This window comes from Onychomys torridus, chromosome 1 (genome assembly GCF_903995425.1).
Source record: "Onychomys torridus chromosome 1, mOncTor1.1, whole genome shotgun sequence".
Taxonomy (NCBI): Eukaryota; Metazoa; Chordata; class Mammalia; order Rodentia; family Cricetidae; genus Onychomys; species Onychomys torridus.
In genome coordinates, this window is record NC_050443.1 from 81,151,515 (window position 1) to 81,176,771 (window position 25,257).

General features: G+C 44.1%; 2 protein-coding genes across 8 annotated transcripts in view; one reads left to right on the forward strand and one right to left on the reverse strand.

The window, feature by feature from the left end:
• Window positions 1-596: 596 nt before the first annotated feature.
• On the reverse strand, window positions 597-21,373 carry LOC118583746 (leucine-rich repeat-containing protein 51). Of its 7 annotated transcripts, XM_036187364.1 has the most exons (7): window positions 21,282-21,355; window positions 11,524-11,596; window positions 10,456-10,518; window positions 9,249-9,386; window positions 3,009-3,214; window positions 1,276-1,424; window positions 597-1,006 (listed from the first exon to the last, which is right to left on the reverse strand). In XM_036187364.1, the coding sequence occupies exons 4-7, from the start codon at window positions 9,328-9,330 to the stop codon at window positions 865-867; spliced, it is 579 nt and encodes a 192-aa protein (XP_036043257.1). In that variant the 5' UTR covers window positions 9,331-9,386; window positions 10,456-10,518; window positions 11,524-11,596; window positions 21,282-21,355; the 3' UTR covers window positions 597-864. The 7 variants fall into 7 exon arrangements, with proteins under 7 accessions (XP_036043257.1, XP_036043242.1, XP_036043250.1 ...); XM_036187349.1 differs by lacking the exon at window positions 11,524-11,596 and having other exon boundaries at window positions 21,282-21,373; XM_036187357.1 differs by lacking the exon at window positions 11,524-11,596 and having other exon boundaries at window positions 21,268-21,355.
• Window positions 21,374-21,599: 226 nt separating this feature from the next.
• Window positions 21,600-25,257, forward strand: part of Numa1 (nuclear mitotic apparatus protein 1) — a 73,710-nt gene continuing 70,052 nt past the window's right edge. Inside the window, exon 1 of the mRNA XM_036187522.1 lies at window positions 21,600-21,693. The gene's annotated coding sequence lies outside the window, so the exon portion shown is untranslated. The remainder of the gene's footprint in view (window positions 21,694-25,257) is intronic.

Consider the following 25,257-nt stretch of genomic DNA (forward strand, 5'->3'; position numbering starts at 1 on the left):
AGGGGACCATTCATCCCCTCTACTGATGGTGACACTGTCACAGCTGTACAGACTGGAATTGGAGGCAACTGGGACTGTTGGAGACCTTGCCGCAGGCTCAGTAGGCTTACACATAGCCCTAGGGGTGGGAGGGTGGGAGGAGGTCAGACTCCATGGTTACTCTTTTCAGGAAATGACTTTTTTTTTTTTTTTTTTGGAGACAGGGTCTCACTAGGTAGTTTTGGCTGGCCTAGAACTCACCATGTAGACCAGGGTGGCCCTGAACTCACAGAGGTCTGACAGCCTCTGCCTCTAGTGCTGGGATTAAAGGTATGTGCCACCACCACCCATAGGAAATGAAATCTTAACCAGAATCACAACCCGAGAGTAAAACTACTCTGCTCTAATAGAAATAGATCACAGCTATTTTCTGGCCCTACTCTGGAGGCTGATGGCAGCTCTGCACACCTTGGCACTTTATGGAGATTTGGGGTGAGGCGTGGTAGCTTACTCCTGTTAATACCAGCACTCAGGAGACTGCGGCAAGAGGATTGTTACAAGTTCAAGGCTAGCACGGGCTAGTTAGAATCTCTTAAAAAAAAATTTTTTTTTTCAAATTGCTAATCTACTGTATTCTTGTATAAGAAGGATAAAGACTACAAAGGGGCCCCATGAGGATAGTTTCCTGCATGGCAATACCAGGTTCCTGGGTCCTAAGCCAGTAAGTCTTTGCCTCCACTGTGAAGTTTTACTGGTAGTTACTAGGCATGGAGGGCATCCTTACAAGGTGCAGGGGACTTTAATTTGCTGAACAGCTTAAATCATTTATTGTCAAACCAAGCTGATCATCCTCAGGGCATTAGGTGTGCTGGGGTCCTGTGAATTTCAGAGTACATCCTGCTTGATCCGGACCTTCTTGGGCTTGATGTTCATGCGTTTCCAGACTTCGGCTGTGGTGCGGTCTGCCTTGGTGATTCCACTGAAGTCGAATGTGGTGATACGGGGCAGGTTGCATAGCACATACTGCCTGTGGGGAAGACTTGGGCTGGGGGTGAGCCCCCACACTAGAACTCCCTCCCCCCTCTACCGGTTGCTGCTGTCTCTTCTGACAGCAGGGAATGGAGGGGAGCTTGACTGTGATTTGGGAAGACTGGGTTCATTCTGAGAGCAAGGGGAGTGCTTAGAGGTCTGCCCCTTCCTCCTGTGTCCACATGTGGGAAAAGAGTAGTCTTGAGTTTGTCTCCCTCCCCTTGTTCCTTAGGGAGGCACATCAGGACCCCAGCTCCAAGGACTTACCTATACCCCTTTTCTTCCTCTATGGGGTTCCCATGGAGGGTCAGGCTCCGGAGACGAGGGAGGACAGATAGCTTATTCACCTCCCCTAGGCGATGGATGCTGTTGCCATGAAGGTAGAGGACACTTAGGTTGAAGAATGTTGTTAGGACCTGTTAGGGCAGAAATCAAAAGTCAGGCTGGACAAAGACTCTGGATCTCTGCTCAGATAGACTATCTGGAGTCTGGAGACAAGTCTGAAGAACAACTAGGCCCCCCTCAGCACCCCTCACGGCATTCTAGATGACTCTAGTATTTTTTACTCTAGTTTTTGTTACTTAAAAAAAAAATTCTTTATGTGTATGGGTATTTTGCCTGCATGTATGTATGTACACCACATGCATGCCTAGTGCTTGTGGAGGCCATTGGATTCCCTGGACCCTGATTTACAGACAGTTGTGAGCCATCATGTGGGTGCTGAGAATTGAACCCAGGTCCTTGGAATGGCAGCAAGTGCTCTTAACTGCTGAGCCATCTTTCTAGCCCTTATTTTACGTGCATAGTGTTTGCTTGCATGTATGTCTGTGCCCATATAAGCCTTGTGAAACTGGAGTTATATGGATGGTTGTCACCCACCATGTATGTACTAGGAACTGAACTTGGGTCCTCTTGCAAGAGCAACAAATGCTCTTAACATGAGGACAAAACCTAAAATAGAGCTGGCATCCATCTGGATGTCCTTTTTCTAAATTTTTCTTCCTGTTTGCTTCCTTTTCTATCTTCTTTCCTTCTCTTCCTTATCATTTCTCATGTAGTCCAGGCAGGCCTCAAGCTCACTATGTAGCTGGGGATGACCTTGAACTCATCTTCCCAGCTCTACCTTCCAAGTGCTAGAATTACAAACAAGCACCAGCATACTTGGCCACACTGTGTTTTTAAAAGTTAGATTTCACAGAAAACAACTGATGTCCTTTTCCACTGCCTCCTTCTCAGTGGAGCTCAACACAAAGCACAGTTGAGTCCTAATGACGACTGCTGTAGGCTTGCTCCAGCCACTGATAGGCAAAGTGGTTCTCACACATTCCCCCCTCTCTGCCCCCCCAGCTGAGGACGGAACCCAGGGCCTTGCACTTGCTAGGCAAGCACTCTACCAGTGAGCTAAATCCTCAACCCCACACATTTTCATTGAATCCTTATAAAACTATTATGATTATGGCATCTTATCCCCATTTATAGGAAGGCTGAAGTTTTAAGAAACTATGTAGCTAGAGAGATGGCTCAGAGGTTAAGAGCGCAGGTTGCTCTTGGCTGCTCTTCCAGAGGTCATGAGTTCAATTCCCAGAAACCACATGGTGGCTCACAACCATCTATAATGAGACCTGGTGCTCTCTTCTGGCCTGCAGGGATACATGCAAACAGAACACTGTATACATAATAAATAAATAAATAAATAAATCTTAACCAAAAAAAAAAAGAAAAAGAAAAAGAAACTATGTAGCTTGTGAGACTCGCAGAGTCAGGTGCATCTCTAAGTCAAGGCCAGCCTGATCTACATAGTGAGTTATAGGCCAACTAGGGATACATAGTGAGAGTGTCTCGAAAAACAAAGAAGTTATTTACAGTCACATAATAAAGGGGAAACTATGTATCTCTGCAATGATGTCCTTTGAACTGAACCACATTGCCTCTGCTTCCTTGGTAAGGACACAGTGGCTTCAAGCTAGCCCTTGACTAGATGTCCAGGGCTAGGAACTCACAGGGTCAATGGAAGTCAGGTCATTGAAGGAGAGGTCAATCCAGGCCAGGTTCTCTGGGTGCTGCAGAAGCTGTGTAACCACCTGGCTGAAGTCTTTCAGATCGTTGAGGACGTTGTTGTTGAGCCACAGGGACTGGGTCAGTGACTTTCCTGACTTTGAGTGCTTCACTGGTCGTAGACCTGTCCTTGGCTCCTCACTTACCAGATCTATGATGACAAAATAAGACTTGAGTTTGTTTGTTTGTTTATTCAGATTTTTAACTTTTATGTGTATGAGTGTTTTGCCTGTATTTATGTACACCATGTGTATGCCTGGTGTCTGCAGAAGTCAGAAGAGTGTGTGAGCTCCCCTAAAACTGGAGTTAGGGGTGGTTGTGAGCCACCATGTGAGCATTAGGAATTGAACTTGGTGCCTGTGTAGGAACAACAACTGCTCTTAACCTCCAAGCCATCACTCTAGCTCAAGGCTTGGGTTCATCACCTTTGCTTTTTTGCCTTTGGGAGTGAGAAGGAAGAGGTTGAAAGATAAATATTCAAGAGCTACTTTGAGGCTTTGGCAGGGCCCCAGCACTAGAGTCTAGTGAGACCTTCCCTGTCTCAAGCTCCAAAGATCAGAGAAGTTTAGAGTAAGGGCTAAAGAATTTTAGGTCAGATGGCCTGCTCATGCCTATTGCATTATTGGATTCCATGTATATCACCCGTTAGTGAAGCAGACTTTTTCCCATTTCACAGATAAGGGAAGTAAGAACCAGAGCTGTCGGGTAGACCAAGATGATATCACAAAGTGCAGAATCCTCTTCTAGTATAATATAATAGCTTACAGAATTCACTTCAGTGGAGCACATCCAGTGTCCTTCCTTTCCTCCACTAATTACAAGCTTTATCAGATAGATATACAGTAGTAAACAATGAGAGAGAATGTGCCAGGCTCTGGATGAGCAGTAGGGCAAGGATGAAACATATGTCTCTCAGAGGAATTTCTGTGGGCAAGATGGAAACAAACTGGCAATGAATGTTGAGTGATAGTCCACAGTCATTGCAGCAAGGAAAGGGTCTTGGTGTCCTGAGAGCACAGGCAAGGCGGAATGTGAGCTGAACTTGGTAGATTAGGAGACATTAACCAGGCAAAGAAGGGAGAAGGGATGAGCACATGAGCAAAGGTACAAGAAGAGAGCAGGATGGACACACATCCACCAGTACCATACACACAGCACAAGTAGAAAAAAAGCAGACAGGAGCCAGTCCTTAGTCCTAAATGCCAGGCTAAGATCTTGGGCTTTGTCCCGTAGGTAATGAGAAGTCATAGAGTGTTTAAAACAGGTAATTCAGCTAGGTGGTGGTGGCACATACCTTTAATCCCAGCATTTGGGAGATGGCTCTCAAGAGTTCAAGACTGGCCTGGTTTACAAAGTGAGTTCCATACAAGCAAGGGCTATACAGAGAAACCCTGTCTTGAAAAAATAAGGCAGAACAAAAGAACAAAACAAAAAAATCACCAGAGGGCTGAAGAAATGGCTCATTAGTTAAGAGCACTGGCTGCTTCTCCACAGGACCTGGGTTCAATTCCCAGTATCCACATGGCAGCTCACAACTCTCTGTGACTCCAGTTCCAGGGATCTGACACCCTTGCACAGACATAAATGCAGGCAAAATATCAATGCACATAAAAAGAAAAAAAACCCACCAGATAATTCAGCTTTTCACTTGAAAGGTGACTTTGAAGCTTCAATATAGAATATGGATTTAGAAGGTAGATAGAATTCAAAGATCAGTTTGTCTACTTTAGCATGAGACAAGATGGATATAGCAATCATCATCATTTAGCTGACTGAATGTAAGGTAGAAGGCTATATAAAGATATATTTTTGTTCAGGTTCTATTAGCTGATGAAGAATTTCAGAAGAAATTGGATTGAAGAGATAATGAGTTTAGGCTTGGATTTAGTGTGTTAGAGGTTCCTGTTGTATGAAAATACAGGAGAAGCCAACTAGGCAAGTAGGCATTAGAATGAAGGTCTAAAGGGGAGGAGACAGCTTTACAAACTTTTAGTACAGAGTATATAAATTAGAGAAACAGGCAAATCCTCAGAGAGGAAGAGAAAGACATAAAAAGTTAGTAAATAATCTGAAGAACAGGGAGATACAGGAGAAAACAGTTTTATTTATTTTTAATTAAAATGTTATGTATATGGTATTTTGCCTGCATGTATGTGTGTCATGCCTAGTAAGGTCAGAAGAGGTCATCAGATTCCCAAGAACTAGAATTCCAGACGGTTGTGAGCCTTGTGGGTGCTGGGAATCAAACCAGGTTCTTTGAAAGAGCAGCCTGTGCTCTTACCTGCCAAGCCATCCCTCAAGCCCCTGAGTTTAAAGGTGTTTGGAGAGTCTACAGTATATGGAGGAGTGAGTTCCAGGAAAGACAAGGATTCAGCACTAACCTTGGTGCTCAGAAGTAGCTGGTAACCATCCGGCTACCTGCTTGTACTTCCTGTCCATTTTCCCTCCTGTCTAATGTCCTCGAGCCTTTCACATGGTTACCAGCTACTTTCTGTCTGTCTGTCTGTCTGTTTGTCTCTCTCTCTCCAAACCTGTCTCTGTAGTTTTTTTGTTTTTGTTTTTTTTTAGGTTTTTTTGTTTGTTTGTTTTTTGGTTTTTCAAGACAGGGTTTCTCTGTGTAGCTTTGCACCTTTCCTGGAACTTGCTCTGTAGCCCAGGCTGGCCTCGAACTCACAGAGATCCGCCTGGCTCTGCCTCCCAAGTGCTGGGATTAAAGGTGTGCACCCCCCCATCCCCCCACCCCCACCGTGTAAAGGCTCGGGGACAGAAGCCAAATTGTAGTGAAAATGAATAGGAAGTGCAAGCAGGTAGCCTGAACACCCACATTGGAAAATGAGGGCGCAGAGAAAACACACGCAGGTCCCTCCCTTGCTTCTTTTTCAAATGAGGTTCATAACGAAGGTGAGTGGGCTCTGCCCAAGATGGCATCAGTGGGAGACCCAGAGCCAGACTGCAGTTTAAAGTGGCTCCATTTCCCTACTGTCAGCAAGCCTTTAGCAAGTCTTAAGTGGGCTGTAGGGAGAAAGCTCTTAGCACACTCTGCACACAGCAGCTGACCACTTCCTCTCAGCTGCAGGTCAGGTGGCATCCTCCAGGTGGCTCTCTGTGTTAGTCTTGGAATACACAGGACTCAATATTGAGCCCTGAGTGGCAGAGGTGGTATAAGGATAATGGAGCAGAGTACTTCTGTCCATGAGTAGACTCCAAATCATGTCTCCCTGACACCTTCCAAAAACTTTGAAAGGAGTTGATTAGATGAGTAATAATGTCAGAATAACTACACACGAACTAGCACTGTTTTGATGATAATGTAGAAGCTTTAATATCACATAAAAGGCTGGTCCCACGCTGTGAAGGAGCCCCTGGATGGAGCTGCCTTAATATGAGGAAGCCTGAGCTCCTATTACCTAGGGTAAAAGGGGGCATCTAAAATTGCTATAGGTACCCGTCTCTTCAGGCTGTACTAAGGTAGCACATTACTTGAGCATGTGTTAAAAGGTTCCTAGTTCAGAGTAGGTCTGGAAACTAGACCACAAATACTAGCACTAACAGAATTAAAATTGGGAGGCACCAACTGCAGGGAATCTTTGATCCTCCACCTAAATTCTAGGGTGTTGCCATGCAATGTTTTCCCACATGCCTGGAAGTCAGGAGTTGGTTTGATATGAAGAACTTTTGGCGTCATCTGTCAGTTTTCACAATGGAAGAAATTGGCAGGTGTACATGGAGAACTCCCTTAGTACTGTTAGTGAGTACACATAGCAAGCTACTGGTTGTGCATGGGATGAGCCTATGTATGATAACACTACTCCTGAAGCTTCTGCCTGATCAGGGAGTCCAAATTAGATGTAAAGTCACTGGTGTCTCAGATTCTGTGATACACCTTGATTAATTCAGCAAATACTGTCCCAAGAACCCCCAACTCTATCCTTCTTTAACTTTTAAATAATTTTGAAACTCTAGGGAACAGGGGCTCTGGGTTTAATATGTCTTTCCCTCTGCCACCCCTTAACAGACTTAGCAAGAAGTTCAATTGCCTGGTGTATATATGTCTGCACACATATAAATAACTGCTTAATAAATAATAGGAGTTCAGCCAGGTGGTGGTGGACCCATTTAATCCCAGCTCTTGGGAGGCAGAGGCAGGTGGATCTCTGTGAGATCAAGGCCAGCCTGGTCTACAGAGCTGCTACACAGAGAAACTTTGTCTCAAAAAACCAATAATAATAATAGATGCTTAGTAAATTCTGAACAGCTGGATGGAGTGTGTAGCATCTGCAGATTCTATTTTGTGCTGTACAGGTACCTTAGGTAGAATTGACTAGTGTATTTCCTTATTCTGAGGAGTCCACAAGGAGCAGCATCAGATCTTCGCAATGAATGCTGGAAATTCCTATGCTACAGTAGGAGCCATTACATCCCACCCCCCCAATCACTTTGGCTTTCATGCCCAAAGCTATTATTGCAACTAAAACCCTTTTGAAATATGTATTAAATCAGTCAGAAGTAATGTAAAGCACAGTAAAGGTCGTGGTAGATGAGCATGTGCTGGAGAGAGACAGACATGTGTTACTAGTGTGTTGGGACACTAACTGAAGTAGTGCCCTGAACCAAAACCCAGGCTAGTAACACTCCTGAGCTAATGGGTGGCTACCTGACAGAAAACCAAAGCCAGATATTATATCTGAGATTGTGAGTTTGTACACATGTTCTGTGAGGACAGTAGCTAAAGGCAGAGATGGCAGAACTGCCTACTTGAGCATGTGGTACTGTGAAAGCTTCATCATGCACCGTGAAAGGAGTTAGCTGCCTATTTAGGAAGACACTGAATAGTAAAACAGACTGGATGCGGGCAGAGCTGGAACTACAGTGAATGTTAGTGATGGAATAAATCTGGCATGTATGGAATGAATGGAAGAATTCTGTCAAGAATGTTAACTGGGAATATGCCAGTTTGTTGCTAAAAAGACCTCTCATGTTTTACCAATGAGCAAAACAGGCCTATGTTCCTAGACAAAAGAGACAGGGTTTTGCCACCATGGTAGAACCTGGCAGCAGCTTATTTCTTCTTAGTATTCTTCAGGAATTTCCTGCTATAGTCTGGCTTCTCTTGAAGACGGGTCAACTACCACAAGAGACCACTGGTTCCTTTCCAATTTGCTGCTTTTAGAAACTTGGGGGTGGTGAGTGGTTAAGAGCACATGTTGCGGGCCGGTCGGTGGTGGCACACGCCTTTAATCCCAGCACTCAGGAGGCAGAGGCAGGCGGATCTTTGAGTTTGAGGCCAGCCTGGTCTACTGAGCGAGATCCAGGAAAGGCACAAAGCTACACAGAGAAATCCTGTCTTGAAAAACAAAGAAAAAAAAAAAGCACATGTTGCTGCTGGGCGGTGGTGGCGAACACCTTTAATCCCAGCACTCAGGAGGTAAGAGCCAGGTGGATCTCTGTGAGTTCAAGGCCAGCCTGGTACCAGGACAGGTATCAAAACTACACAGAGAAACCCTGTCTTGAAAAACAAAACAAACAACAACAAAAAACCAAAAGAGCATTTGTTGCTTTTGCAGAACACCAGGGTTTGATTTGCAGTATCCACATGATGGCTCACAACAGTCCCTAACTCCAGTTCTAGGTAGTCTGAAGCCCTTTTCTGACTTCCTTGGGCACCAGGCATGCGTGTGGACTCATACATACATTCAGGAAAAGTATTCATACACATAAATAAAAATAAATCTCAAGGGAGCTGGAAGAGATAGTGCAGCAGTTAAGAGCACTGGCAGAGTACCAAGTTGAATTTCCAGCACCTTCATAGAGGCTCACTGCCATCTCTAACTCAGGTTCAGGGGGGCTGATGCCCACTTCTGACCTCTGCCTGCACCAGGCATACAAGGGGTGCAGATATACATACAGGCAAAACACCCATATACATAAAGTTAAAATACGTATTTCTTAATCTCAAGGCTGAGGATACAGCTCAGATATAGAGCATTTGCCCTACATGTAAGAGTCCTTACATTCACTCCTTAGCTCTGTAAAACAACAAAAAATCCTCACTTCACCCTCTCCCTTCGAAGACAAGAAGTTGGAGGGAAATCTGTTGAGGCATTTGAACAGAAAACTGGGATTCTTCCTAGGAACTTTCTAGCTTGACACCATGAGGTGTTGATGGCTGTGCTCTGTGGACTGACCTTGGATCACGTGGATGCTTTTGAAGGAGTAGTCGAGAGGAGGCTCCTGCACCGAAGTGTTCATATAGTCCCGTTTGCTCATAGTTCAGGCCATCATTCATCAGGTGGAAGCATGGGCCCTGGGAGTCTGGGTTCAGCCTGGGAGGACAGAGAAGAACGACTGTTCTATATATGGAATGTCTACCTTCAGGATACCCACAGCCCTGCACACTGCTTTCTACTCTGTAACTCTAGGCCTCCCTAGCTGCATTTCCATCTTAAGATACTGGTCCTTTCATGTGTAGTATATTTCTTCTCAGAGCAACTTCATGACACTTAGAACTGATCTGATAGTTACAGCACCCATTCCTTATGAGGATTTTTGTTTTGTTTTATTGACATAGGGTCTGATGTAGCCCAGGCTAGCCTCAAACTAATGATCCACCTGCCTCAGCCTCCTGAGTGCTGGGATTATAGGTATGCACCATCACGTGACTATAGCACCTATTTCTATTTTCCAGATGAAGAAACTGAGACCCAAAGGGTAAAGGACTTGCCCAGAGTTAAGCCGAGTCAGTTGTGGACAGCAGTCATAGTCTCTGGAATCCTACTGAGAGCCCTCTTGCTACTGCACAGTAGTCACCATGGAGACTGTCTTGCTGCCTAGTCTCTGTTGACATCAGCTGCACTACTCTATTACTTAACAAACCCTTGAAGGCATGCACTGAATCTGCTTGGTGTCTGAGTCCTTCCCTTCTTTCTTTCTTTCCTTCTTTCTTTCTTTCTTTCTTTCTTTCTTTCTTTCTTTCTCTTTCTTTCTTTCTCTCTTTTTCTTTCTTTTCTTTTTCTCTCTCTCTTTCTCTCTCTCTCTCTCTCTCTCTCTGTTTCTTTCTTTTTTTGTTAACCCCCGAGACAGGGTTTCTCTGTGTAGCTTTGCGCCTTTCCTGGATCTCACTCTGTAGACCAGGCTGGCCTCAAACTCACAGAGATCCGCCTGCCTCTGCCTCCCCAGTGCTGGGATTAAAGGTGTGCGCCACCACTGCCTGGCAAAAGATTTTTTTTTTTTTTTTTTTTGAGTCCTTCCCTTTCTAACACAACTAGAGATTTGCTACCTTCCTTCTCTGTGCAGCTTGTCTACTAGCCCTTTACATCCGGAAACCCTACTTCCAGTTACATCTTGGATGTAACAACACATATAAACAGAAAACCAGAGTCTACCCTCACTCACCTGTCACTGAAGCCTGAAACTCCACCATTAGGGATTCATTCCATTGGGTTCAGGGATTGTTCCCTGTTAAAATGGAAACACCCCCAGAGAGAGGTGAACACAAAGTTATCAGTCATTTGTGTCTTATCCAATCCTTTCCAATATGTTAGGTAAAGTAACCTGAGAACAGGTTTTTCCTGGACACTAGGAAGAGCTGTTGAATGCTACTACTCACCTGGAATGAAGATAGCTGAGAAACACTGTAGCAAAGGCTGTTTGTATGTGTGTATGAACTGCATAAACAAAAAGCAAGGAGACAAAAGACACGTCTCTAGGCTAGACTTCTTTTTACTCCACCCACTGCTGACACTTCCTCTGCCTGCCTTCCTCGCTTTCCAAAGGATGAGTTTATAGCAGTACCATGCTCCTAAAGCAGGATGCCTCGCAGAGCAGTGCTAGCAGGCCAACAGAGAGAATGCAAGTCACAAATGCAAGCCTGATTTTTAGATACAGAATTTCAAGATTTTAGGAACTATGTGTACTAATGAGAAGGCTCAGCAGGTAAAGGCACATGCTGTACAAGGCTGGCAACCTGAACATATAATAGAGAGAATCAACATCATAAAATTGTCTTCTGACTTCCATATACTTGTCCACACAGAAAAATAAATAACTAAATAGATAATTTTAGGAGCTATAATTTCAGCAAAATGAAATGGTGAAGTTAATCCTAATATTTAACTTAGCATATCCATATTTAACATGCAATCAATATTAGGAATTACTAAGCTATTTTAGAGCCCATCCCAAGATGAACTAGCTACCTGTTGAGTCAGGTGCTTAATTGTCACATATGACTGGTGGTCACCAAACTGGACAATGCTGATATAGAAAAAAAAAAAAAAAAAGACAAAAGCTGGGTGTGATGGCACCCACTTTTAGTCACAGTATTTGGAAGATAAGCTGATCTCTAAGTCTGAGGCCAGCCAGGACTACAGAGAAAACCCTGTTTCTAAAAACAGATAAAACAAAAAACCCAGAAACTAACTAGGTTAAAAGATGAAATGTGTCAGAGACTTCAGGACTTACATTCCTGGCCAAAGGACAAAGGAAAGCTTGGGAATATGTAGTACTCATCACAGGAATCAAAGAAGAAATTAGCCTGTGTGCAGAGACAATGAAATTAGCAAGCACTGTTCAAATAAATTTTGTTCGAAGCCAAAGCCAAGAGGCATATCTGTAGTCTCAGTACTTAGGACACTAAGGCAGGAAGATGGTGAGTTTGAGGCCAGCTTGAGCAATGCTCTCAAAAACAAACACCGGACAAAACAAAGCAACAAAAAGGACATAGTTAAGAATGCAGAGACATAGCTGGGAATGCTAGGTGGCTGTTGAACACTGGAGGCTGAGGTAGAATCATCAAGTCAAGGTCTGCCTATGTTATATATAATGAAATCCTAGCTCAACAACAGTAAAACCTACGAAGGGCCTGATTTCAGTTGAGGCTTAGCAAATGCAGTGCAAGTAAATTTCTTTTTTGGTAATTTATGATTTGGAGGAATAAAAAGAGTATCTTAAGCTGGGCATAGTGATGGATGCCTTTGGTCCCAGCACTTGGGAGGCAGAGGCATGGGGATTTATGTGAATTAGAGGCTATCATGGTCTACAAAGAGAGTTCCAGAACAGCCAGAGCCATATAGAGAAATGCTGTCTCAAAAAGCCAAGGGACGGGGCGGGGGAGAAAAGGAGTATCTTGCTCTAAAAATTAGCAGTCTTTTGGGTGAAGTGGCACACAGCTGTAACTCAGCATTCAGGAGGTAGAGGCAAGGTTACCAGGAGTCAAGGCCATGCCCAGCGATGTAGTAAATCTGAGAGCAGACTGGGCTACCTGAGACTTCAGCAGCAACGAGAGTAGTCGTAACTGACCTGGGACGTCAGCCCAAATCACACAGCATCTGGTTCTGTCCAGTGTGTGTGCTCATGGACATGGATTATTCATTAGGAAGACCTGAGTCTTAGATCCCAAGTCCACAGGAAGGATGTGATAAAGATGCAGAAAGTCGAAGACTGGGACTAGTGGCCTAGAGTGGCCTCTAACAAGCTATTAAAGCATGATGACAGTGTGGAAGACCTGGACTGGGTTACCAACTACACAGGAGAAAAGAATCTAAATCAGGGTAGTGGCATGCTCTTTTTATCCCAGCACTTTTTAAAAATACCACCACTCTTAACCCCAGGAGGTAGAGGCAGGAGGATCTGTATGAGTTCGAGGCCACCCTGGTGTACATAGCGATCTCCAGGATTACATAGAAAGACACTATCTCAAAAAGCAAAACAAAACAACTAAAAGAAGGAGATGTTGATCTCTATTTGGGAATTGCCATTGTCATTACTGGAGACAGACCATCTGGGGAAGAGAAAGCCAAGGAATAGTGGGAGAAGAAACTGACCAAAGTTATGACCAAGAAGGAAGAGCTTGGTTACACACTAGTTGGTATCCTTCCCACTTGGGAGGAAGGCTAAGACAGGATCTCAAGTTCAAGGCCAGCCTGGGCTACATAGTAAGATCCTTTCTTGAAAACCAAAATGACTATGGTGAGTTACACTTATAATCCTAATACTTGGGAGATAGAAGCATAAAGATTAGGAGTTTTAAAAGTCACTGTCAGCTACAGAGCAAGTTTGAAGCTACCATTGGCCTACACAAAACTATCTCAAAGAAATAAAAAGGAGATCAGGAACTAATAATGACAGAGATGAAGACACCCTCCCCCACCCCCCCACCCCCCCAGGCAGCAGGAAATCAAGCTGGTAGGAACAACATGGTAGAGGTCCTCACTGCTCTGACTGGCAGGTGTTTTCTCAGCCATGCTAGATTAACTTAGGCAGTTTCCTTTTGACTTAGGAAAATCTATAGGCATTCAACAACTCATTATTCCTTTCTTTTTCCTATGGTGTTAGGGATAGAATGTACATCCATTGCACACGCTGGGCAAGCTCTGTTTCTGAGCCATGTCTGCAGCCCTCACAGTCTTCTGTAGAACTAGAGGAACGTAGCTTAGGCAGAAGCCCAACCTACTTTAGTACCTAAATTTTAAATTATTTCATTTAAAAATGTATGTGTATGGCTGTTTTGCCTGCATGTATGCTTGTGCACCAGTTATGTGTCTGGTGCCTGTGGAGGCTAGAGGTCAGATCCCCTGTTGTCAGCCATCATATAAGTGCTGGGAATTGAGCCTGGGTCCTTTGGAAGAGCAGCCAGTGCTTTTGACTGCTGAGACATCATCTCTCTTTTTTTTCCTTTTTTATTTTTAAGACAGGGTTTCTCTATAACCCAGCTGTCCTGGAATTCACTCTGTAGACCAGGCTGGCCTTGATCTCACAGAGATCCACCTGCCTCTGCTTCCTGAGTGCTGGGATTAAAGACATGCACCGCCACCACCCATCATGAATAAGTATTTTAAAATACCAAAGAAAATTTTTTTACTGTTCTTTGGTGGCTAGAACTTCAGAGCAGGAATGATTTTATGTAGCAGCAGCTTCTAATAGTTTTTGAAGAGGACTCAAAGTGGAGCTCTAAGATGATGGATGGCTCTGCTTGTTGGTAGCTAGTCCTGTGTTTTATTCATCATAAAGAACCGGCCGGCCTCATAAGAGGCACTTGTGGAATGAGAAACTGCCAATACACTGATTTCTGTCTGGGCAGAGTTGACACTGAGCCTTTCTGACAATCGGCTCCCAGGTCCACTGTTTCATTCCACACCTCACTCCCAGTAAGATATCAATTCAATTCTGCAAGTATTTGTTGAGTGCCTGCTGTCTTATGCCTGACCAAAAGGAATGAAGCCAAGGGACAAATAAAGAGCCCTGTCAGGAGCACAGAGAGACCTTGCTGGGTTTCTATTAATGTGGCAGAGCAATCTGTAGCCAGTTCCAAGTTACAGTTGCCTATTTAGTGAATACTCTTGTTTCACCCATCAGCCCTAGTGTGCCTGTACCGCCACCTCCACCTCCTCATTGCCTTCCTTTGCTTCTGCCTCCCTAGTGTTGGGATTAGAGGCTTGAACCACCATGTCCTGCTGGTGTTTTGTTTGTTTTGTTTTAAAGACAGGTTCTCCCTAGTGCTGTGATTATAGGTGTTCTTTCTTGTGTGTTTATAAATGTGGGTGTGTGTACCTATATAGACATGTACATGTGTGTGGAGGCCCAAGGACAACCTTGGATGTCCTTCCTCAGTTGCCATCCACTTTTCCCCACTTTTTTGAGAAAGGGTCTCTTAATGGCCTAGAGCTTGCCAGGCAGGTCAAGCTGACTAGCCAGAGAGCCCCAGGAATCTCCTGCCTCTGCCTCCCCAGTTCTGGGATTTTAAGTGTGTATCACCATGTTTGGTGAACTCAGGGTGCTGGGATTTTACATGTGTATCACCATGTTTGGAAAACTCAGGTCCTTGTGCTTGCAGGGCAGCAATTTACCAACCAGACTGTCTCCCTAGTCCCTAAAGTATCTTTTTAGACTTAAAATAGAGACTTAGAGAGCTGGAGAGATGGCTCAGAGGTTAAGAGCACTGGCTACTCTTCCAGAGGTCCTGAGTTCAATTCCCAGCACCCACATGGTGGCTCACAACCATTAAAAGCCCTCTTCTGGTGTGTAGGCATACATACAGGCAGAACACTGTACACATAAAAAGAAAAAAAATGTTGGGCTGTTGCTGCCAAACCTGATGACCCGAGTTTGCTCCTCCAGACCCATGGGATTGAAGGAGAGTCCACACTCATGCAAAATGCCCTCTGACCTCCCTAACTGTACAATACACCTGAAACTTCATTCATGTGAAATCCCACAGCATTTATCTTACTGAATGAGCATTTGTCCCATTGTCGTCCCTCAATAAACAACACCCACACTTCAGTCACTGAGAGTAATCTAGATGATCTAGAGTTCACAGGACAATGTGTGTGCATTATATGCAAATGTATATTATCACATGCAAATGTAGCAGCACTCTCTATAAGGGACATGAACATTCAGATCCTGCATACAATGGGGTCCTAGAGACAGTCCCCCAGGGACTACATCTAAAAAAAAATAGTCGCCAGGTGGTTGTGGTGCACGCCTGTAATCCCAGCACTCGGGAGGCAGAGGCAGGTGGATCTCTGTGAGTTCGAGGCCAGCCTGGGCTACAGAGCTAGTCCAGGATAGCCTCCAAAGCTACAGAGAAACCCTGTCTTGAAAAACCAAAAAATAAATAAATAAATAAATAAAAGTAGAGTCTTAGATTTATTTTATGTGGATGAGTGTTTTACCTGTATATATGTGCACCATAAATGCTCCTGGTATCTGGTGCCTGTGGAGGTCAAGAGATTGTCAGATGCCCTGAAACTGGAGTTAAAGATGGATGTGAGCTACCACATGGGTGCTGAGAACCAAACCTGGGTTCTGTGCAAGAGGAGACAGTGCTCAGTGCTTTAACTGTTGAGCCATCTCTCCAGCCCCATGTACCGTCTTATATACAGTTTTAAAACAATTATATAAGCCAGGCAGTGGTGGCACACTCAGAAGGCAGAAGCAGGTATGGATCTGTGTGAGTTTGAGGCCAGCCTGGTCTACAAAAAACAAGTTCTAGGACAGCCAGGGCTGTTACACAGAGAAACCCTGTCATGAAAAAATATATATACATGTATAAATATACATATATACGTGTGTATGTATATAATTATATATGTACATATACACACACAGGTTCTCATGTAGCCCAGGTTGGCCTGGAACCCACTATGTAGCCAAGGATGACTTGAAGTTATGATTCCCTCTGCCTCTACTTCCCAAATGCTAAGATTACAGGCATGTATCACCATACTTTGCTTTGTAAAAATCTTCCTATTCCAGAGAAAACATCATTTTAATTTATTTTTATATTATTCACTTTAGATATTAAAGCTGGTAAGAATCAATGACTCCTATTCATGGTCTGCCTGATACTATCCTCTTTGCACTATGATTTTATAGTTCCACTCCATTCTGATGCTGAGCTCAGCTTTTGATCCAGCCTGTGAGATGCTGATAAAATGAAGAAAACAGAAGATTTAAGGTTTTGTTTTGGGCACTGGGCACGAACTCAAGAGTCTTTTATATGCTAGGCAATTGCTCTAGCACTGAGCTACATTTCCAGCCTGGCAAGTAGAAACTGTATAGGAAGACTCGCTCTCCTGCTCTCTGCCAGTGCCATGAGAACTGGCTGGAGTGCTAGAGGGATGTGAGACATGTCATGTACTAGAGGTGAAATGAGCCTGTGACCCCAGCTGAGGCCAGATTAGATCAGTCTACAGTCAGCTAACACCCAATGTCAAGATTGGGAGGGTCACCTAACCCACAGACGACTGCAGGCAGAGAGATGTATGAACTCAGCCACGATAAGAATCATCCAGGTAACTCAGAGTCATCAAAGTAAGAATTAAGGCTTACTGTTTTAAGTCACTTGGTTTTAGATGGCTTGATATACAGCAATAGCTAACCCACTCTCCAGCTGCACTTTGGCTAAAACTTTATCATCATCTGTTTCTTGTGAAAGGAAGACAGACCCTCCCTGAAGAGCTAGTGTAGGACTACAGTAGATGTTCAATAATGGAAGTAGCCGCAATGTCAGTGCTTCAGTCTGTGGGTGTGTTCCTGGGGTCTTGTGCATGCCAGGGTAAATACTCTAGGAATTCAGTTATACTTTCAGCCTTCCATACCAACTTCTGCTTAGTTTATGTTTTCTCCCTGTAAACTTGAGGACAGGGACAAGAAGTTAGACTTCTGCTTTGATAAATACTCCACACTGAACTTGACAAAGATTGGGTACTGGTTTGATGGATACACTGAGTAATTAAGAAGAAGTCAGTGATGAGTTAGATGTGTCACAAAGCAGGCCTGACTTCCAGATGCTTTGCCTTCCTTATTCTGCCACTCTTTGGAGAGAAGACTCTCCATATGGTACTCATCTCACCAAGCTGACTCACTGACCTGACCACTGAGAGGGTTAGCGTGCACTTGTTTTGAATTGAGTTTTCTTTTCAAAACTTAAAACAAACACACAAACAAAAAACAACTATAGCTATTGCCAGGCAGTGGTGGTGCACACCTTTAATCCCATTCCTTGAGAGGCAGAGGCAGGCAGATTTCTGTGAGTTCAAGGCCAGCCTGGTCTACAGAGCAAGTTCCAGAACAGTCAGGGCTACACAGAGAAACCCTGTTTCAACCCCCCCCCCCCGAAAAATCAAACAACATGGGGCCATAGGAGCAGACTCAGGAAGAAAGTTTTAATTTCCATGAAGAATTTGGGGCCTCCTAGAATACATGCAAAGGACACTAGATCTTTATAAGTAAATCCTGTGTATTCCTTTGTAAGGCAGTCTTTTTTTTCTTTTCAAATTTCTGTATATTCTCTTAAGTCCCCCCACCTTTTTGTTTGTTTGTTTTTCAAGACAGGGTTTCTCTGTGTAGTCCTGGCTGTCCTGAAACTCTCTCTGTAGACCAGGCTGGCCTCAAACTCAGAGATGCATCTGCCTCTGCCTCCTGAGTGAGCACCACTACTGCCTGGCTCTACATGGTATTTTTAACTTTAGCTAACCAATTCCAGGTCGACAAAAATTTCCAGTTTGGAGAATTACTAAGAATTTGAATCTGTTTTATTGCTAGCCAGTTTCTGCCCTTTCTCAAGCATGTTGTGAAATGATGGAGGCTTGGAGCATTAATCAGATGAGGAAAGCTGATAGGAGATTGACAGCCTAGCTTAAAGAGGGTTTCTGTCTGAGCTGCAGGTGGAGGAAAAAAAAAAATCAAAGGATGCCATGGAAAACTGGCCACATAGCCAATATGTTCTGGAGGAAGGGAAGCCCAGGGATAACTAACTTGACTCCTGCCTGCTGACTCCCAGCTTATCTTCACCATATTCTGCAATCCGGCCAAATTCCACAATTCCTAGTAAGGTCTCTGCACTCGCATGGGACTCTGATGGAAAGTGTCCCTTTCCAGAGTGATCTGCTTGGAATGTAGTTTCTTTCAACATTCCCCTGGTTATTCTTGCTTCAGGAGCCAACTCCAGTTTGAACTTTTCTGAGAATTTTTTCCTTACCCCCAAATCTGGATGTGGACTCTCCCTACTTGGCTCTCACCATATCCTATACTTACTGCCACGGTAGCACTCAGAACACTAATTATCTGCTCATGTCTATCTGGCCAGAAACTCCAGCAGGGCAGGGAACATGTTTTTCTCATACTTGGATGCTATCGCACACTCACTACCTGACTGCTACAGCTAAGTAAATGATAGAGGATAGGAGGCACCAGAATTAAGGGCTTGAGAGACCGCTGCAGGGCAAGGACAGGCAAAAAGAACAGACTAACAGAGGAAAAGACAAGCATCCCAGGACATGGGATACGGCTGAGAGACCGTGTCCTTAACACGCACGAGGCGCTGGGTTTACTTTTACAACCCACCTTCCCTCAGGGGAAAAGACAAGCATTCCAGCTGTGGGCAGAGGCCAAGGCGCTATGGTGGCATGTTCTAGTGTGAACTCAGAAATTTGGAAGACCTTAAAGTGATACAAACTAGAACGGAAAGAAAGTGTGTATGGTTAGAGTACAGGCTGGAGAGATGGGCAGAAGCCACCCTGAGATGCTCCTTTATTCTAAAAACAGCAGGAAGCCATAGGATGTATATTAATTTGGGGGTAAGGAGAGTGAACAATATCAAATTTTTACTTAATATTTTTGAAGAATGCAAAGTAGAAGGGAATGCAGGATGGTAGCTAGGACTGAGTAAAAATTATTTACACTTAGGAGGCAGAGACAGGATGATCACAAATTTAAGGACAGCCTGGGCGACAAAGGAAGACCAAGTCTTTAAAAGAAACAACAACAACAGCAACAACACCAATAGTGGGGCTGGAGAGAGAGCTCAGTAAAGCCCACATGCTGCTCTTGAAGAGAGCCTAAGTTTGGTTCCTAGCACCCACATTGGTAGCTCATAACCACCTGTAGCTCCAGATCCAGGGGACCAGATGCTCTATTCTGGCCTCTGAGGGCTCTTGCTCACATGTATCATACACACATTTTATTATTTTTATGTGTGTTGTAAAATAATAATAAAGTTATCATGTGACACACATAAAATAATAAAAATGAGTATTTTAGTCAGGTGGTTGTGGCGCTTGCCTTTAATCCCAGCACTTGAGAGGCAGAGACAGGCATATCTCTGTGAGCTTGAGGCCAGTGTGGTCTACAAAGTAAGTTCCATGATAGCCAAGGCTATACAGAGAAAAGCTTTCTCAAAAAACATAACCCACCCCCCCACACACACCCATTTTAAAAAGACATTTAGCTAGGGATGGTGGTGCACACCTTTAATCCCAGCACTTAGGGAGGGAGAGGCACATGGAGCTCTGTGAGTTTGTCTCCAAAAAAAAAAAAAGAAGACATTTAGGGGCCTAAGGGAGGATTTGGAGGTGAGGCAATGCAGGAAAGTAGATTTAAATCATTGTATGCTTATATGCATGTATAAAATTCTCAAACAAGAAGAGACTTTTAGGTATTAAGTGGACTGTATTAGAAATGTAAGAGTTATTAAGAGTAACACTTGGGGGTTTGTAATACATTGTGGGATTACTGGATGAATCTCAGGTTTGGAAGAGAGGGTTAGAGTGCAGAAACAGTGAAGTTGACATGACTCACATACAGCCTGAAGGAGATGTTAGGGACACAATTGGTTATACAGATCTGGAACTTAAAAGATGAAGGCTTGGCTGAAGATATGCAGGTGGGAAATAAAGGTGTGGGTGTTAATGAGCACTAAGAAGAGGGTATAGTGAGGTGAAGAAACACGCAGTAAGAGAGCAATCAGGGCCAGAGAAGCATGGCGGTTTCAGACCTCAAGGTGTCCTGGCAGCTGTTTCTTCATTAATCATTTCAAGGATGTATTTTAAACTCATTCAGGTTGAAGTGTAAATAACTCAAGATGGTCATACAGATTCTTTTTCCCTCGGGCAGTTTAACGTAATCCTTGAGACAAGTATAAGCTGCTATAGATACAGCCAAGTCAAGCTAAGGAGAGATAGTTTGACCTTAAGGAACTGGAATCTACATCTAGTTTTGTCATTCGTGTGGTGTGTGATCTTGGGCAAGTCACTTATCTCTGGGTTTCAGTTTTTCAATCTGTAGAATGGGGATAAATATCCTTGACTCATAGGGCTGTTTTAATAGAAAAAGAGTGTGTGAAAGAACTTGAGAAGTTACTAAATCTGTCATGAGGAATGTAGAAGAAACGAAGAGCTAAATTGTAGCTTCCAGAAGCCCACCAAGCAGGGATGTAGGAGGAAAAGGCTAATTTATAGACAACTCTCATACACGTGTGGATGGGAGGAACCCGCAGATTCCCTGAAAAAGGTCTTGCTTGGAAGAGTAAGGAAAAGGGGACTTTTAAGCCCCATGACCTTTTCTTCATCTCCAGAATTAAAGGCTGTGAATTACTCTGATGTGTCATGTTAAACAAGTTCTGGTTTCCTAGAGGAAAACCAACACCATGCCCGAGGGCGTTTCTGATTTCCGTGTCGGGGACTTGAGGCACCCATATTGGGAAAAGCGCCGTGCTTGCGCTGAGATGCCAAAATACGCATGGGTATGATACCCATAGTCCCCTAGTTCTCGAGAGTTGTGTTCACCGTGACCAGGGATGAGTGTTTGGGGAGAATCTCAGGCCCCCGATTGGGAAAGTTCTTACTCTTTTTATGGGGTTCTTCCCTTTTCAGAGAGCTCTAGTGTCCTAGAAAGAGTTTCCTGTTTTCCCGCCCAACTCACCCGCAGTCTCTTACCCTCCGGCCTCAGCGTCCCACTACCTGAGGGTTACTCCGCGCAACTCCATGGCAACTACCTTCGTCATCACGCCCCAGACAGCGCCGTGAACGTGGTGCCTTCTGGGACGTGTAGTTCAACGGGGCAGGCGCCGAAGCCTCGAGGTTTGCTGGGATTTGTAGTTCTTGTTACCTTCAAGGCAAGACCGGGATCCGGAAGTAGTAGTACCCCTTTTTTCCTTTAGAGTGGCCCTCGCACTTCCTTTTCCGGGTCCTCCAAGGTGCCCGGCTAACAACAGCCGGCTGGGGCCAATGAGAGGGCGGCGAGAGGGGGCGGGACCATAGTTTAAACTAATTGTGTCTTCACCGTGCGGGACATAGCTCGAGGCGAAGTGCGGTCCGGCGTGCGCGTGGCGGAGCAGTACGCAGCCAGGTAACCGGCGCGGGTCCTTGGCTGGCGTGCGGACTGGGTGCCCTCGTGATGGCCAGGCCTAGAGTGGGTGCTGACCACTCCGGTGCGAGAGGAAAGCCTCTTTCGTAACTAAGGGTGAAAGGAGACCCTACCGGGGGGAGGTTTGTGGGAGCCAGAAATGTTTGAGGGGGTTGGTCTGTTTGGGGCCTTGTCAGTGAAATTATGGCTGAGGACCGCGGAAACCGGGGTTGTGGAATACCCAAAGGATTGTATCTGAGGGTCCTGTGACGCCAGGTGCTCGCTTATTATTAATGATAGCAGCAGTGGCATCTCTTAGCTTCCACCATGTTTCTGATAATTGTGTTGCACGGTATAAAGGATCTGATTTTTAATTTTCCTAACAGCGTTGTTCATGTTTTACAGCGTTATAATGTTTTACCTTGGCAAGGGTTGACAGCTGGTACGAGTTTCGTCATATTTGGCATTTTTGAGGGCTGAGTATAAATGATGGGAAGGGACTCTGTTGAGATGCCCTTTGTATATAAACAATGAACTTACCCACCTGACTTACCTTCGTCTTGGTTTGATGTGAGGGGTAAATCAGATACATTGTTGCTGCAAGCACCTTCGAGAATACAAATTTAAGATCTTTTTGTTGTTTTGTTTTTCAAGACAGGGTTTCTCTGTTTAGCCCTGGCTGACCTGGAACGTGCTCTCTAGACCAGGCTGGCCTCGAACTCAGAGATCCGCTTGCTTCTGTCTCCTCAGTGTTGGAATTAAAGGTGTGTGCCACTACGCCCGGCACAAATTTAAGATTTTAAGTGATGTGACTGTTGGAAGGTTGTAGGTGAAAGAAAGCCCGTTTGGGTTGCTTCTGCGTCTTCTGGGTAACTCTTGCTTCTCTCTGTGCTGGCACTTGTCATCTGTATTATTAGAATCCCTTTCTGTATCTGCCCTTTTAGATAGTGACTTATTTGTTACTACATCCTGATGGCTTCTCAAGATATGAGCATGTCATGGCCATTACTGTATGCCTTGGAATGTTGTATTTTCTTGGGTTAGAAGGAGATAGAAGCCTAGCTTACCCAACTTTTTGTTCTTTTGTTTGTTTTGTTTTGGTGCATGGTAGGCAAGCACTCTATTACTGAACTATATCCTTAGCCCATTTTTTTGGTGGCATTGTTTTAATTATTTTATTTACACTGATTCTTTACCAGGTCTTGGAGTTACAGACAGTTGTGAGCTGCCACGTGGGTGCTGGGAATTGAACCCAGGTGGGAGAACAGTCAGTGCTCTTAACTGCTGAGCCATCTCTCCAGTCCGGTGGTGGTATTTGTTTTAATTTCAGAGTAAAGTTACCCTTTTTTGGTGGTGATGGGGATGAGACTGCCTCCTGAAAACATAATTTACTTTTTAAAAAATTTTGTTTATTTTTATCTTATATACATTGGTATTCTGCCTGCATGTCTATGTGGGGGAGTCATATTCCCTGGAACAGGCGTTACAGACAGGTGTGAACGGGCATGTGGGTACTGGGAATTGAACCAGGGTCCTCTTGAAGAGCAGCCAGTGCTCTTAACCACTGCACCATCTCTCCAGCCCTACTTACTTGTTTTAATCCATACTTCTGTCTGTCTGGTTTTTGTGGTTTAGTTTTTTGTTTCCAAGTTCTGGGTTTGTCAAGTATTACTCTGTTAGGGTGAGAAGCCTTCCTGGTAAGGAAGGGAGGAGTGAGACTTCCTGGCATATGTGTATCTTAACTGCTGTGACGGTACGTTCAGATCAAAGGAAGCTTTCAGTCTCAGGGATAGGTATATGTGTTGTGTTTTTGTGAGGTGTTTCTCCTTTAGAGGAAGAAGCACAAAGAATTCTTTTGTTGACCCAAGTTCCAGTAAATGATAACTAATTATAATGCTTGAATCTTAGTCTAAAGCCAGTCCTGCTCTCTCAGATTTTACCTGATGGCTCATTAAGAAACATTTTTCTTTAGAAATTTCTTTTTTACTTATGAAATAGAGAAGTGGGACAAACATCTTGAACTAAGAGTTCTAGAATTGTTAGGATGCAGACATAGCCTTACCCTCGGATACCTAAACAGCTGAGAGTGAGGGCTGTTTTGATATCCGTGTCTAATTGATAAGAACACATGGTCAGCCAGGCAGTGGTGGTGCACACCTTTAATCCCAGCACTTAGGAGGCAGAGGCAGGCGAATCTCTGAGTTCAGGGCCCGCCTAGGCTACAGAGTGAGTTCCAGGAGAGGTTCCAAAACTACACAGACACAGACACTGAGCACAACAATTAATAAATGGGACCTCTTGAAACTGAGAAGCTTTTGTAGGGCAAAAGACGTGGTCAATAAGACAAAAAGACAGCCTACAGAATGGGAAAAGACCTTCACCAACCTCACATCTGACAGAGGATTGATCTCCAAAGTATATAAAGAACTCAAGAAACTAGACATCAAAATACTGAACAATCCAATTAAAAAAATGGGCTAAAGAGCTAAACAGAGAATTCTCAAAAGAAGAATCTCAAATGACTGAAAGACATTTAAGGAAATGCTCAACATCCTTAATCATCAGAGAAATGCAAATCAAAACGACTCTGAGATACCACCTTACACCTGTCAGAATGGCCATGATCAAAAACACTAATGACAGTCAATGTTGGAGAGGATGTGGAGCAAAGGGAACACTCTTCCACTGTTGGTGGGAGTGCAAACTTGTACAACCAATGTGGAAATCAGTATGGCGGTTTCTCAGAAAATTGGGAATCAATCTACCTCAAGACCCAGCCATACCACTCTGGGCACATACCCAAGGAATGCTCAATCGTACCACAAGGACACATGCTCAACTATGTTCACAGCAGCATTATTTGTAATAGCCAGAACCTGGAAACAACCTAGATGTCCGTCAACTGAAGAATGGATTAAGAAAATGTGGTACATATACACAATGGAGTACTACACAGCAGATAAAAACAATGACAGCATGAGGTTTGCAGGCAAATGGATGGAACTAGAAAATAGCATCCTGAGTGAGGTAATCCAGACTCAGAAAGACAAACATGGTATGTACTCACTCATAAATGGATACTAGATGTAAAGCAAAGGATAACCAGACTACAACCCACACCTTAGGGCACTGGGCTCCAAAAAGTCGGCTCATGCCCTAAGGACAGATCCCAATCCCCCTGCCTGGGCCCTCCCACTCCCAAACAGTTCAAGCTAAATAACTGTCTCGAGTATTCAGAGGGCCTAGTCCAGTCCCACGGGAGCTCCACAGCTATTGGTCCACAGTTCATGGGTTTCCACTAGTGTGGCTGGTCATCTCTGTAGGTTTCCCCATCATGTTCTTGATGTCCCTTGCTTATAGAATCCCTCCTCTCTCCAATCGATTGGATTCTTGGAGCTTGGCAATTCTATAATACTGTTTTTATGCTGTTAGTATTTCATTTGTTCACATATGTTTATTGCTTGTTTCTTCACCGTTTTTTTTGTTTGTTTGTTTTTTGTTTTTTGGGTTTTTTTGGCACTTTGTTCTTTCCTCTTTTTTTTTTTTTGTTGAATTTGATGTGTTAAC

Excerpts from the sequence above, each read along its gene's own strand:
- LOC118583746 (XM_036187392.1), bottom strand. The coding sequence starts at position 9,330 with ATGAGCAAACGGGACTATATGAACACTTCGGTGCAGGAGCCTCCTCTC. Across the intron at positions 3,215-9,248 it reads AAGCATCCACGTGATCCAAG|ATCTGGTAAGTGAGGAGCCA; the intron begins GTCAGTCCACAG and ends TTGTCATCATAG. Across the intron at positions 1,425-3,008 it reads ACCTGACTTCCATTGACCCT|GTCCTAACAACATTCTTCAA; the intron begins GTGAGTTCCTAG and ends CTGCCCTAACAG.